The 14,297-nt window shown below is 39.9% G+C and overlaps 1 protein-coding gene across 7 annotated transcripts in view; it reads left to right on the forward strand.

The window, feature by feature from the left end:
• Window positions 1-14,297, forward strand: part of tead1b (TEA domain family member 1b) — a 63,690-nt gene that overhangs the window by 37,016 nt on the left and 12,377 nt on the right. For 3 of the 7 annotated variants that reach the window (XM_066647531.1, XM_066647532.1, XM_066647533.1), the window contains exons 4-6: window positions 7,780-7,844; window positions 11,677-11,739; window positions 11,831-11,893. In XM_066647531.1, the coding sequence (XP_066503628.1) occupies window positions 7,780-7,844; window positions 11,677-11,739; window positions 11,831-11,893 (191 nt within the window). The remainder of the gene's footprint in view (window positions 1-7,779; window positions 7,845-11,676; window positions 11,740-11,830; window positions 11,894-14,297) is intronic. The other 4 variants (XM_066647534.1, XM_066647536.1, XM_066647535.1 and 1 more) reach the window with 3 other exon arrangements.

Raw genomic sequence — 14,297 nt, forward strand, 5'->3', positions numbered from 1 at the left:
CAGAACAAACTCTTTCTGCTTCCCTGCTAGACTGAATATTGCATATGGATGTGGGAGACTATTTTATGTATTATTTTGAGCACTTCTACTCTGAAAAGCATGATTAGTGTAGGTCAAAGTAGTCCTTTTTTAAATATTGCTTTTAAGTGCATATATATTTGTCTTCTCTGTGTTAAAAGAAGTTAATGATTTTGAAATTAATTGCAACAAGGCCACATTCCTGAGAGGGCTTAAAAAGAGGCTTTGTTGAGGAAATTGCTGCACACATATATTTCACTTCTGAGTATGAGAGATATTCATGAAATTGTACAGCATATAAAGATGTATGCAAGACTTTTTTTTTTTAATTCCGCTTTGTCACCTGTTCAGCTTCAGCTTCCAAAGCACAAGTCCTGTTCTTTGTCTTCTTTCTAAATAGCCTTCCCTCCTGGCTAGCACTGTTTCCTATAATAGCGTTGTTCTCTGGAGAAAAAGGCTTCCTGTCCCCCTTCAAACACACATACACACTTGGGCCCCAAAACCCAGCCAGGGACCCTTCGAGTGAATGCCTCCATATTGTTGGTTTTGTCAATTGTGATGCTAATGAAAGCCCAAGACCCTTGAGTCATCTATCACGCATGACAGGAAAGCAGGGGTATTGTCTGGGCTTGACACCCCATGCTGGAACAGGACTGCAGCCACTGGTGCCTTCAGTGGGCACAAGTAACAACATAAGATTGTATGGTCCTGTGATAGCATATATGTAGACTGACTGCATATGTGCATTGTAGACATTTAATGTTGTTTTTTACATTACCAGCAGTTTACTCAGCATAACCTTGATGGCGCTTGAGTTATAACAGTAAAAACACCTTTAACAAAGCTGTATACCAATGAATTATATATCCTTTTCATTACACTGCACAGTTTCCCTGAGCATATCACATGTGTGTTAAAAGCTTTCTCGCTTTGTTACCGTTTAAACAGTCCAAGGTCTAAAGAATTGTCTCAGATAATTGCACAGCAGTTCGTTTACATCTAGCAGGCATGTTGAGCTTTCATGTGGGCTAAATAAGGTTAGGCGCTGGCAAAATTGAGATTGTGGTTCTTTTCTGCTGTGAGAAGTGACACTTACAAAATTACAAGCTAATGAGAATTAATGATAGATTTGGAAGTGGGGCCAGGGTGAGGTGGCACTCTGTGGGCTGCCTGAAAACTGCCTCTCATGTCCCAGAGAGGAGGGAGTGCCCTTATGAGGGAAAAGCCACATGAAGCAAAGCTTTGCGTGTGTGAGAGCTCTGCCGGCTGACTCTGGGCCTTGTGCTGGCGCGGCCTAGCAAGCGCTGACATCATCCCTGGCCAGCGGACCAGATGTGATCGCGGTCGAGCCTGCGTTAAACAAAAGTGCTGCTACAGGAAATGAGCGCTTAAAAAAGCGCTGAGTGAAAAAAAAAGAAGAGACGGCCACAGAGCGATGTGTTATTAGCAATCAAAGGACGCAAACCGAGGCCATTAAAATGCTTTAATACGCAATAACCTAAATGAGGGCCGCTGTTTATCACATGGGCTTGAGTCGAACGGCGGGCTTTTCTTTGATTAAATCATCTTTGCTTTGACGTGCCGGTGGGGAGGATGATGGGGCTTTATTTGCTGTGCCCCCTGGGTGTGGAATCAATGGCAATTTTCCTTCATCCTCCTGCGGAGTGCTAGAAGTGAAAGACGGATGTTAATGCTGGCAATGGCGACTATGGGGTCTATGACAGAGGCCGCCCCAACTCAGTGACCTGGGAGAAGGAGGAGGAGCATGCCACGTGTTGCTTCAGCCATAGGGCAAGGCTACAGGTTTGTTCATTCATCATTCACAATATCCAAATCTGGTGTCTCTTACTGGTTACAACACTTTATTTGGTGGTGAGGTTGCTTAGGAAGTGCATATATAACACATTTGCCTTTTTTTTACAATAATGACTTGCATATGTAAATCTCTCTTGGGCTTTTGTGGAGTGTAGTCAAGTGTAAATGGGGTAATTATGATAACAAATTTATACTAAAATTAAAACCTTTTCCTTCTTGCTGCTGGTGATTTGAGAAAGAACCAATAAAAACACAGGAAATAACTTACTGTGGAGCGGATTAAAAGTGGATAGGGCGAGCTAATGAAAGCTCCCCCAAATGAAAGGAGTGTGATGGAACACGGTCAGAATGTGCCAGGGGAAAGTGAATGTGTTGTAAATCAGGCTGGCCTCCACTGCATCAGCAGGGGGTGGAGGTTACAAGAGCGATGGTGGTGGTGGTGGTGGGGGGGGGGGGGGGGGGGGGGGGGTTTGCTGTGCAGACGGAGCAGCTGTGTAAACCCCACAGATTTGGGGGGAGTCTGGAGGGAGGGAGGGATGAAGGGAGAAGGGGGATGGACTGGACTTTTCTGTAAGGGCAGTTAACCGTTTCTTGCACTCAACTAACTTCCACAGACCAGCCTTAGACCATGCAGGCAACCGGTTCTCTGCCCAGGTTAAAAAAAAACTAAAATCTCAGCCAGGCGGCTGGATTTAAACACCTCCGGCATGACCCAGACAAAGCTGTAAGGTTACCTCTCTGCATATGAAGGCAGGGCAGGCTGAGGGAGACTCTGTGCCACAGTGGGTGTGTTGAAAGACCCCAATAGGGAGGGGGAGGCGATACAACTGCCTCAGAGGGTGGTGCCACTGAGAGTAGAGCTGCATTTTTAATTGAATTGAGGAGTCAGCTGCTGGAGGCCAATACTGGGAAGACTGGGGTGCTGCAAGGCTCCATTGTGGGCCCACTGCCATTTAAGGGCTATTGATATGGCACAGGACCCCCAGAGTCATTCCGATCCAGGGATTCTTTTGGAAGAAGAAGGTGGAAAACACACTTTCACTTTCTGCCTCTGGCCAGGGCCAGGGCTCTTCTCTTTATGTTTAGTCCTTAAACACCTAATCTTTCCCCTGCTGTTTTGAGTGACATGGTCTCCCTCATCAGGTTGACATGCGAACCATTTCCCTCCCCTAAAGGTCTCAAAGGAAATTGGTTTAGTTCATTTTTGGGCATTATTTCTCTGTCTGCCATCTTCCGGTAGGAGGTGCTATAGTGTGCATTAGATGAATATTAGTTTCAGTTCTGATGCTGCCAAAAAATATGTGTGGAAGCAGCTATATCTCTCTCTCTGTTCCCCTGCCAAGTGCCTGGAAAGCATGCAGTAATAACAGGGAACAGGGCTGTGGACTTTTATCATGTACATGTTGAAGTAAAAGGGACTGTAACATCAGGATTTCTGTGCAGATTTAAACTGGATGGAAAGTTCAAAATCAAAAAGTTCTCAGTCAGATAAAGGTGCAATTTCGGTTTACATATTAAGCGTTAAACTATTGATATCTTACATTAACATCTTTTTTTTTTTTTTTTTAATTCATTGTATAAAAATAGGCTGCTGATGCCCGTTTATAGAGCTTGGTAATCATGCTTTTAATATGGAGTACAGTCAAGAGATTAGTTTTAAACATGCTTAGTCCATCGAAATATTCCCTCTTTAATACTTTTATTAAGAAATCTCCATGGGGGGTTGCTCATTCATAACTGTTGGGCCTCGTGTAGGGGCTCTGCTCTCTTTTCCCTCTGAAAATAAAACAGTAGTGCTGATTAGTTTATAAGACACAAAGTATTGGCTCATATAAACTTCATGGGGGGGAGGTTTGTGTTGCAGGGAAATGGGGGGGGCCTCGAATGTGGTCTGCCTCTTTTTTGTGTGTGTTTCTCAGGTTCTCTTTCTTTCTGCCAGTGTTGTTCTTCACTGCAAAAATGGGAGAGAAAGCACGCTGGCCCAGTCCCACTGAGCAGGGTGGCTTTTTTTCTTTCTTTTTTTTTTCCGAGCTGCTGAAAAGAATGAATTATTCAGCAGTAAGCATGCTTACAGCTGGCCGATTGTGAGCTTTGATCTAGGAATCAGGCGTCTGCATGAATGGCCTTATTGTCATGTTATGTGTACACAGTGTGTGAATTATTGAAAGTGGCGAGGGCCTCGGCTTCATCTGGGAGAGATTACAGTGCAGGCATGCTGGGGTGGCGGGCTGGAACTGCAAATCCCCCAGATGCTATTTATTTGTCTTGGGGTCACATGATCTCCAGCCGCCGGCACGGCCTTAACAAAACGCTTTTGCGAGAAGTAGATGAGAGTGCCCTCATGCTTCAGCTCACCTAACACACACACGTGCATGTCAAACATCCATGTGGGCCCTGCCTCCAGGCGAGGCAGCAGTAAACACCTGTCGGAGGGGCATTACCTAAGGAGAGAAGTTTTAGGTCTGTTTTTAACCAAATGTGATGTATTTAAAAGTACACTCTATTAAACTCTAAAAGATTAAGTGTTAAATAAAAGTAATACATTAATTAATTTTAAAAAATAAATAAATAGGCCACAGAAATATGTTTGGAAATGTATAATTTTGCTTTTGAAGTCATGTTTTATGGGTTTTCGTTTGGTTGTTTGTTTCAACTCTGGACAAATTGTGTTCCATACCGTAGAAGACATTTCACTCACCAGTTTCTCTTTGAATACTCTTTGAATACAATGAATTTCCAAATTTGCCAAACACACAAAGTGAAGCTTTAAAAATGACTAAGATTTAAAATTAGATTTTCATGTTAAAAAATACTTCAGAAGCTGTACTAACACACATTCACATTTGACACTATGATATCATACCCCTGTTGATATTGTAAACTATTGTGTGTGTACCTAAATGTTGGTAGATTTAATTAGCTGTAATTAGTGAATCAATTGACTTAATGTTGCAGTAATTGTGGACATGGTGTAAAAAATATCTTTACATGTGTTTAAGGTCACGATGCTCAATGCCAAAAATGGACCAGATGCTGTGAGATATGCATTCTCTGAAGTGACGGAGCACTATCCAATAAAACTGGGATGAGTTGGAGTGTCATTTGTGAACCAGAGTTAATCATTCAACATCAATACCTGACCTCAGTAATGTTATGTTGCTGAATTACATCAAAACCTTACAATAATGTTTCAACATCCAGAATAGCCTTTCCAGAAGTTGCTTCTGCAATAAAAGGGGAACAAACTACCTATTAACACACTTCAGTTCCAAGCATTGTTTTTCTGCTCTTACATCTCAATATTTACAACCTGTCCTCAAAAGAGATATTCCATAGTGACTGTGTACCATTGATGTAAATCTAAAGTTAGTAAGCAGTTGTAATCATTTTTCTGTATATACTTCTGTGATTCTTAAGAGGAAATAGAAAAACATTTTTAGTCAACAAAGTAAAGCACAAACACAGAATGAGACTTCTTATTCACACAACAGGTGTGTCTAATGGCAGAAGCGCAAGAGGAATTACCTGGCCCTGCTGGCTTTCATCTGGCCCACCTGAACACAGCACGCTCCCTCAGAGCACAGTAGGCAGAGGCAGCTGCCTGTTCGCCCTGTGTGTGTGTGTGTGTGTATGCGTTTGTGTGCTGCCAGCATCTTTATTACGTCAATCTATGCAATCATCCTACATATATATCATTTTCCATACCCTTCTCTATAGACATATCAATATATGGTCAATATATTCTTCCACCGGAGCTCTTAGGCCTACCATTCAACTTTAAGTTATTGTGATGTATAATGTGGTGCAGCAGGTAGTTGTCGCAGTCACACAGCTCCAGGGACCTGGAGGTTGTGGGTTCGATTCCCGCTCCGGGTGACTGTCTGTGAGGAGTTGGTGTGTTCTCCCCGTGTCCGCGTGGGTTTCCTCTGGGTGCTCCGGTTTCCTCCCACAGTCCAAAAACACACGTTGGTAGGTGGATTGGCGACTTCAAAGTGTCCATAGATGTGAGTGAATGTGTGAGTGTGTGTGTTGCCCTGTGAAGGACTGGTGCCCCCTCCAGGGTGTATTCCTGCCTTGCGCCCAGTGATTCCAGGTAGGCTCTGGACCCCCCGTGACCCTGAACTGGATAAGCGCTTACAGATAATGAATGAACAAATGGTTTATAATGTGCAGTTATACCATATGTGATCTGATGGTTGCATTTCCTTTTTAATGTGCTCTTCTATATTTCTAAATAATTCTATATTGCTTTTCATAGCACAGCATACCTTAATCTAGTCTAATTAAAATGAGCCTGTGAAAACACTGTTTTAGTGTTGTTCCCAAGTAAACTGTAAGGGCAAAGCCTTAAATTGTACTCGAAATCCACAGTGCGCTCAGTTTAAAAAACGTGTTACCCTACATGGCCCTTATTTAAAAAAAAAAAAAAGAAAAGAAAGAAAAATGAAAATGAAAACAGTTCTATGACAACTGTTGGATACAGCTGGACACATAATTAGAGTGGCTCCTTACCTATAATTTGCGTAATAGTTTTGGGGTAGCGGTATGTTATTAACATATGAAAAGGCTAAGCAGGGGTCATTGTGCATTGCATCGGCAATTAGGGGGAGAGCTGAGGGCAGAAGAATGTTTGGAGCTGCCATTAATTGGAAATCACTACAAAGCCATGCCTTAATTATAATTTAGTGAGAACAGCACTGCGTTAAATGAACATATTTCCTCCACCATTATGGGCTGTAACAGTATGAATGTCGGGATCTGTTTCCTTTCATGGTGCGAGGCTTTGAAGAAATTGGCATTAAATTAGATTAATCTGAAAGGCTATAGACTTGGCCGGCTTTTTCATGGTAATACTGTGTGCACCGCGTTTGCATTTAAATGAAGCATGTTTGTTTATTTGTGGGACAGGAAACAGGCCCATGCTGCCTGTACACTGATCATGAATATACATATGTACAGACAGGGCTTCATACATTTAGGTGGCGAAATAATGTGCCACATTCTTTTCATGAGAGTGGCACATGATGGGCAGAATGAATGTTATCATTATTTTGATCAATTTCATAACAGAATACGTCTGAGATTTTATGGATAACGACACACTAATGGCAAAGGCCAATAGTAGAGACAGAAATGATTGTTCAGTACATTTTTGTCCCTGGCAAAATTAGCTACATTGAATAGTGGGTAAATACAAAAATGTTGCATTTTTAGCATCTGGAAAAAATTGTGTTTACTGCTGAAGATAACATCAGTTATACGCATGCTTCAAATAATTAAATGTGGTCCAAATAAACCTTATGAATAAAATGAATTCTGTGTGTAAAGTCCTTTACAGTCAGGGTTAGTCAGACAGAAAAAAAATGATTCATTTATTTTTTTAATAAAAATACATTATTAAAAACAAATATATTTAAATAATATCATTTCCTTCTTAATAGTGCTGAAAACGAAAAAGCTTGGAGATGCAAAAGGATGTTGACACCAAACACGATAGCTTTGAGAAATTTGGACAAAAGCTGTTTGGATGCAGTTCTGTGTTTGACAAAACAAGCCATACATCTCGTGTGGGATGGTGAAAAAATTGTTTTGTCACTGATGGATATGTGAGAATGTGTGAAAATGAATCAGGCCTCTTAGTCGTTAAAAGGAAAAATAGGCAAAAAAAGGTGTAATAAATAATTTGAACAAAAAGTATTAATAATGTGATTGTGTATCATTTTTATATTGTTTATGTAAAGTTTCAATGTAATCAAATTGCTTTGTAGTTTCTGAACAAATCAGTTAATGCTGCTATGTTTTTGTACACAGTGCAGTTTAGTGACCAGATTGTCAAATGGTGTAACCAGAGGCAGCAGGGAATAGACTTTGTTGACTAGTGTCAACACTGCCATAACTAACAGATAAAATAAATGCCTTTTCTTTTCTCTTTTCTTTGATTTTCAGGTCGGAACGAGCTGATAGCCAGATACATTAAATTGAGGACGGGGAAGACGAGGACGAGGAAGCAGGTAAGGGGCTTGCCTGCAGTGTATGCATGACACAGAACAGAGGAAAGCCATTACTATTGAATGTGCCTTCCTGCTGCCAGAGCTTTCTGCATAAAAGACTTCTTCAGCACACATTAAGATGAATAGAAAATTTTAGCACCCACCTAGATACCTACATACCTGCTTTACACTACCTCACACACACAGGATTCACACATAATATCACACCTTTAATGCACATACAGTTATACACAGAGTAGCATGGAGCTTTGCAGCATGCCCCAGCTAGGGAAAAATGGGCTGATGTTGGCCTTGGAATTGGAGCGCTATGTAGAGTCTCTTCAATCCTCCGCCAGCAGGCTTTTTTTCTTGTTTTTATTCAGCTGCATGAGAGAGCACGGTGCTGAACAGGGGCTCTGGCCGAGAGAAACACATATGCACATGTACACATGTATGACACAAGTCACAGCTTATGACATATATATATATATATATATATATATATATATATACCAGCCACAGAATTAAAACTAAAAACTGAAATCACCTAGCATATTTCTGTTAAATAACGCTATTAGATAAATAGGATTAGACCTGGATTGTTAGCTGTAAAGCTTTTGTTGTGACTGAGTCAGAAGTACCCACCCCAGGCTTCTGTGGTTTTAAGTCTCAGGCATCATATCACCGGACCGTGCCTTTTGTTTAGACAGCAGTAGTGACATCACTTCCCGTATAGCCACATCTGTTTGACCCTTTCATCACAACAACACACAGCAGATGGCACATGTCATAATAGGACATTTCTCTTTTCCCCCCATCATTTATTTCATTTATTTTAACAGTAGTACTGGCTTCTAGCTACACTATATCAAGTCATGCACTGAATTTATTTGATGCAAATATTCTATTATTTTTTACATCACACATACAGTACTGTGCAAAATCAGACATCACTGTTCCTTTAATTATGAGTGTAAATATATTTTCCATTCAAAACGGCTACTAAGTACAGGTTATTTTGTTTTTAAGGTGCAAGAGAAAGGAAAACAAAAGAAAACAGATTTTCTAACACTGGTAATTAGAAAAGATCCACAGTTTGTGTCCATCCTGTCACTATGATAAGAAATTTCTAAACTTTGCATCTGAATGGATGTGGAAATAAACACAAAATAAGAAACATTTTAGAAAGAAATAAAGCTCTGATAGGCTGGCTGCCCCAGAGCCCAGACCTCAACATCAGCCAATGTGTTTGTTATTTGTAAGACTCCGTGAAACAGAAAATGCAACCAACTTCTAAGACTGAGCTTGTTGGTTGTGGACAGATTTCCTCAGATTTATTTGAATATGTGTTCAGATGAGAGTTGAGGCTGTTAAAAAAGGCAAAACCTGGACATGTACATTTTATACATTTTATACAGTATGTAAATTTTATATCGTTTTTAGGCTTCTGTACGTTGTATGTTTTATTCCTGACACTGAAATAACAAATAACTTTTGTTTTTTTTAAACTCTGTGGTCATTTTGACTGGAAATGTAAAAAGTCAATGATCTCTGTGCACAGTACTATATTACAGACTTTTTTATGTAAAAATTATATACACTCTGAATCATGTACATTTAAGGCTTTAGTTAGGCCTACACAGCATTGATTTTTTTGTGTCCAACCAAATGTTTTGATTCCTAGTTTCATTTCTTACATGGATGTGTTAACATGGCAACAATTACATATTAATTTGATTTGGTTAAGCTGCAGCTTAGCTGAAGTGATTGTTGTAATTAAATTGGAAAGGTCAAAGGAGCACTTGCGCTGTTGAGATATGCGTAAATGCGACTTTGCCGGTGCTGGAGTGTTGAGACTTAGCCGGCCTCCGGAGGCCAGCGGCCCTCATTAACACAGTTCGTTCAGTGTGAGGCCTGCTCAACAGCCTCTTGTGTATGATTGGCCTGATTAAGACAGGGAACACTTTCTCGTAGGCCCTCCACCCACCACCTCCACCCCCGCTCCCATCAGCACCACCACACTGGAACACCACCTACCAATTTCCCCAACACTGACACAGCATTTAACATATGTTCAACTCAATCTGACCTCACTTAAGTGAAATAATGTTAAATCAATTCAATATCATGTTATAAAACGGATGTATGAACATGATCGTTTTATGGTAATGTGTTGCTAATATAGTCAGGTAATGACTACATGGAATAATGTAATATAATACATTTTTATAATATTTTACTTTACAATACTTCAGTTGAAGGAGCATTAAACAATGATTATAAACAGTAATTGCAAAGATATTTCATGAAAGTATAATTTTTTACATTTTCCTTCAACTCATGTCAGTTGATTTGTAGTCCTTGAATGAACCACTGTATACTCCATAAAGTGGGCCCACTACATGGGGGAGGCCATATAATTAACACATAATGTCTGATAGGTGTAAGTAAATCTTAAACAGCATTTTTACAACAGTCTCAAAATGCAGAATATGGATATCTTCACTGAAGAATGTGTGTTTCAAACAAAAAGCACCTTTATAGGAGAAGGAAAACACCTTTTTACCTTTCATTGGAAGTCAAAGTAAAAAAAGATTATATTCCAAGTAATTCTTGCTATTGGTCGATTCATCATGAAATTTTGACACAATGATGTAGTAAACTACAAATCCACATAAATGGAGGTACATGTTTGTTCACTGGATAGCGAGGATATATTGACTAGGTTTAATATGATTTCACTTCCCAAGTCATTGTTATTTGCAGTACTGTTATACAGTGCACGAGACGAGGGCCTGTGGATAAAGAGCTCCACTGGGGTGTAAAGGCATCTGAAGTCTGCATTCAGTGTTTTCAAAAACTACATTTAGTTTCAAAAACGAAAGGAGATGTATGTTTTTAATTGTACAACATCGATTTGCCACTTTAGATACTTTTTAATGAAGTGCCGTTAAATGTCTTTTTCCTGTACAGTACATTGTTGTCTTTATAAGGTTATGGATGATTCCTTATTGTTTAATTGTTTGCCTTCGTATTGTTTACCTTTTCTCAAGGCGACCCTATTACTGATATATATTTTTTTTAATCAGTAGTACGCCGTATCATAAAATACAGGGCTCTATAGAACTTGCTATTTTCAGATTACAAAGCTATATTAATTGGAAGGTGCATCAGGGATTTGATTAAAGCAGCTGTCATAAAGTATAATTAAGCCAAAGGAGAATTAATTTGTGTATTTTTCATTTTAAATAGAGGACTGTGTGTTTAGTGTTAAATATATAATTGATTGACGAAGTAAAACTTGAGGTTTTAAATGAATATGTTATGAAAGTTTGTTAGTTGCAGCCCTAGTGTATTTATATTTTATTGTACTCCTGTGTGGTACAGTGATGTTCTATCTGATTGAATTGCATCGAATCTAAAGAATGGCACAGGTATCAGCTCATGATGAGGTCAGAGATTTGCACCCCTGGAGCTCACTTCCTTTGAGGCTGGGTTCTCCTCCTCCTCACTCCCTGAAGGATAGTAGACATGGCCATTCTCATTCAGTGCGCAGCCCAGCACATCTGCCGTCTCTTAATGTGCTTAAGAAGCCTGCATCCTCCTTAATCAGCTCACTTAACGGAGGAGCCTCTGCTCTGGGTGGCTGCGAGCTTTGGGCTTACCCTTCTTCTCCTCCTCCTGCTCCTCTAAAAGGAATTGTTAATCCTTCCTCAAGTGTTTTTTTCAATGGCAAAAGAAAAAATGTAATACCTTTTTTATTCTTTTTGTTTTTTTGTTTGTTTTTTTTTTGCCTTTCCCCCTTTTGTGTTTTTTCTTTTTTTTTGTTCTTTCTGTCCTTCAAAATATGGAGGTGTCTAGTCACATACAGGTCTTAGCAAGAAAGAAAGTTCGTGAAATCCAAGCTGCCATCAAGGTAGGTCTGGCTCTGCCCAGTTGCAGGGGGCTTTTCATCGCCATGGTTACAGGCTGTTCCTTTGTCTTCCTTCCCCTCCCCTACCCCGCAGGTGTCTAGTCACATTCAGGTTCTTGCCAGAAGGAAATCTCGTGAGTTTCATTCCAAGCTGAAGGTATGCGCTTTTCTGCTTTTGGGCTTCGTGGTTGCTATGTCGCCGCACTTCCTCCTCTTTTCTCTCCAGCGAAGGGACGTACGCTTTGCTTTGTCCCATTTTCCTTAACCTGCATGCAACAGTGTGTTTAGCATTTATCATTCACTCCCTCTGCCTCTCATCCGATCCCTGTGTACCTCCCTCTGCTCTCTCATACACACACACACACACACACACACACACACACACACACACACACACACTCACTCACTCACTCTCTCTCTCTCTCTCTCTCTCTCTCTCTCTCTCTCTCTCTCTCTCTCTCTCCCTCTCTCTCTCTCTATCACACACACACACCCTCAGGCCTTTCAGTGTCTCCTTTAATGACCATTCCCTCTGCTGTGCCTTCACTGACCACTTTGTGCATCTGCTTTTCAAGCTGACTAACACTAGTATCCCAGTTGTTACCACATTATTATTGTTGGCTCATACATTTCACAAAAAAACTGTAAAGATTAACACAGATGATCCAGCACACGCTTAATGCAACAAGTGGTACAGATTTTCATACAAAGTTTGGAGCAAATTTTAGCTCATAAATAGGTGCTGCACAACATTGAGAAAACACCGCATTTTTACTGCGAAAACAAACATTTTTAAACAAAATCTTACTTAATGTTTATATTAATTTCTGTATTTAAAATTTAGCTGAGATGAGTCTTTCTTTAAATCTAGTGTACGTTTCATAACTAAAGTCTTATAGATAGAACTGTGATTATTCACATATAATAATGTTTAAAAACCACTCAGTTATAGCTGAAAACTTTATGATTTCATGCGAGGCCTCTGAAGTATAGGATCTCACACGTGGATAATTTTAAATCATTAGACAGCACATTAATGTTCAATATTTGCAAATATTGTGATACAGGCATGAGGAGTGTGATTAATCATCTAAAAAATATTAGTCCTACCTCTGACTCAGTCTCACTGTCACATAGCTGTTTCATGCAGGTATATTAACACTTTGTTCTCCTCGTTCTTTTCCAATTAAGCACTTTTAACGCAGGTTTACATCTTATTCAGTTTAGTTTTTTACAGTAAACAGTTGATTAGCTAATTTAAAAAAAAAATAAAAGTTCTGACACGAAACACTGATTATAATTAAAGCGTATTTGTTTCATCATATGGCAAAAGTATTTCATTCTATTAAAAATATTTCATCGATATTAAAAAGCTAATATTTAAAAAATGTGTCTCCACATACCTGTTTGGACAAAGTATTCAAAAACTTTAAAATGCTGTACAGGTCAGCCCTAAAAATGCTACGTTCTAATATTGAGTACATGCAAACAATTCAAAACATAGTGGTGAATGAATAATGATTATGCGATTTTAACAAAAATACTTTTGCTTGATTTAATGAATATTTTGATTAAAACTCCCAGAAAAGTACAGTATTATTTACAGTATTGTGCAGCCCTTTGCAAAATAGAATTGCGTAAAGGAAAACATGCTATTCATAAGAAACCACTTAGTCAAAGACGTCGTGAGTCAAAGCTGATGACACTTAAGTGTTTGGTAGGATGCATCGCTTTGTGTTGCATGATTGTCTCTGTGTTTAATGGTCTAATTCTTGACTGTGCTCTGTGGAAGTTTGAAGGCATGCTGGCAAGGTGCTTTGGCTGGAGGTAAAGTGGCTGATAAATCAAGGTCAGCTGTTCAGCTGTTTCTTGACCACAGCTTTAAAGCCTAATATTATACTGGTGGCTGTAACCTTTTGTGACCTTAAGGACAGGCTTTTGAAGCCGTATGGCACAGAATGGCTGCTGCTTTGCCTCTGCTGGTACTTTAGTTGTAATGAAGTCATCTCTTCTCGGCCCAACTCTCTGTGGAATGATGTGGACTAAAGAGGCACCATTAGAGCAGCTGCTCACATCTTTTCTACTATGGGGCTCTACCCCCTTCATCTACCCCCCCCCCTTCTCTCTCTCACTCTTACCATCTCCCTCTCTTTCTGTGTCCTCTTTTGCCATAACCCACTGGCTGTCAAATGCTTACCTCATGCTGCATTAATGAAACTACTGAAATCCCCCCCAATGCTGGTCCCCTCCAATTTTACCCCACCCCCCCTCCACCCCATGATGTGATTCACTCAAACAAACAGAGTCCTGTATGTAATCATCCTACTTGCCCACAAAGAACGCCTCCGCTACCCTTTTTGGTGGCTAATTTAGTAATAAAAATTTACCTGTTATTTAAGACATTTCTTTAAGGGTCTCCTGTGAACGTCTGTGACCTTGAAGTTGGTTTGACTTCACTCATTTTCTCGTTCACTTTCTTTCTCTCTTTGTGTTTCTCTTTCTAAACCCTTTTCTCTCGCTCATCCTCTGAAGAGATGACTAACTCTTTTGACTGGCACACT

The sequence above is a fragment of the Hoplias malabaricus genome, chromosome 16 (assembly GCF_029633855.1).
Source record: "Hoplias malabaricus isolate fHopMal1 chromosome 16, fHopMal1.hap1, whole genome shotgun sequence".
Classification (NCBI taxonomy): Eukaryota; Metazoa; Chordata; class Actinopteri; order Characiformes; family Erythrinidae; genus Hoplias; species Hoplias malabaricus.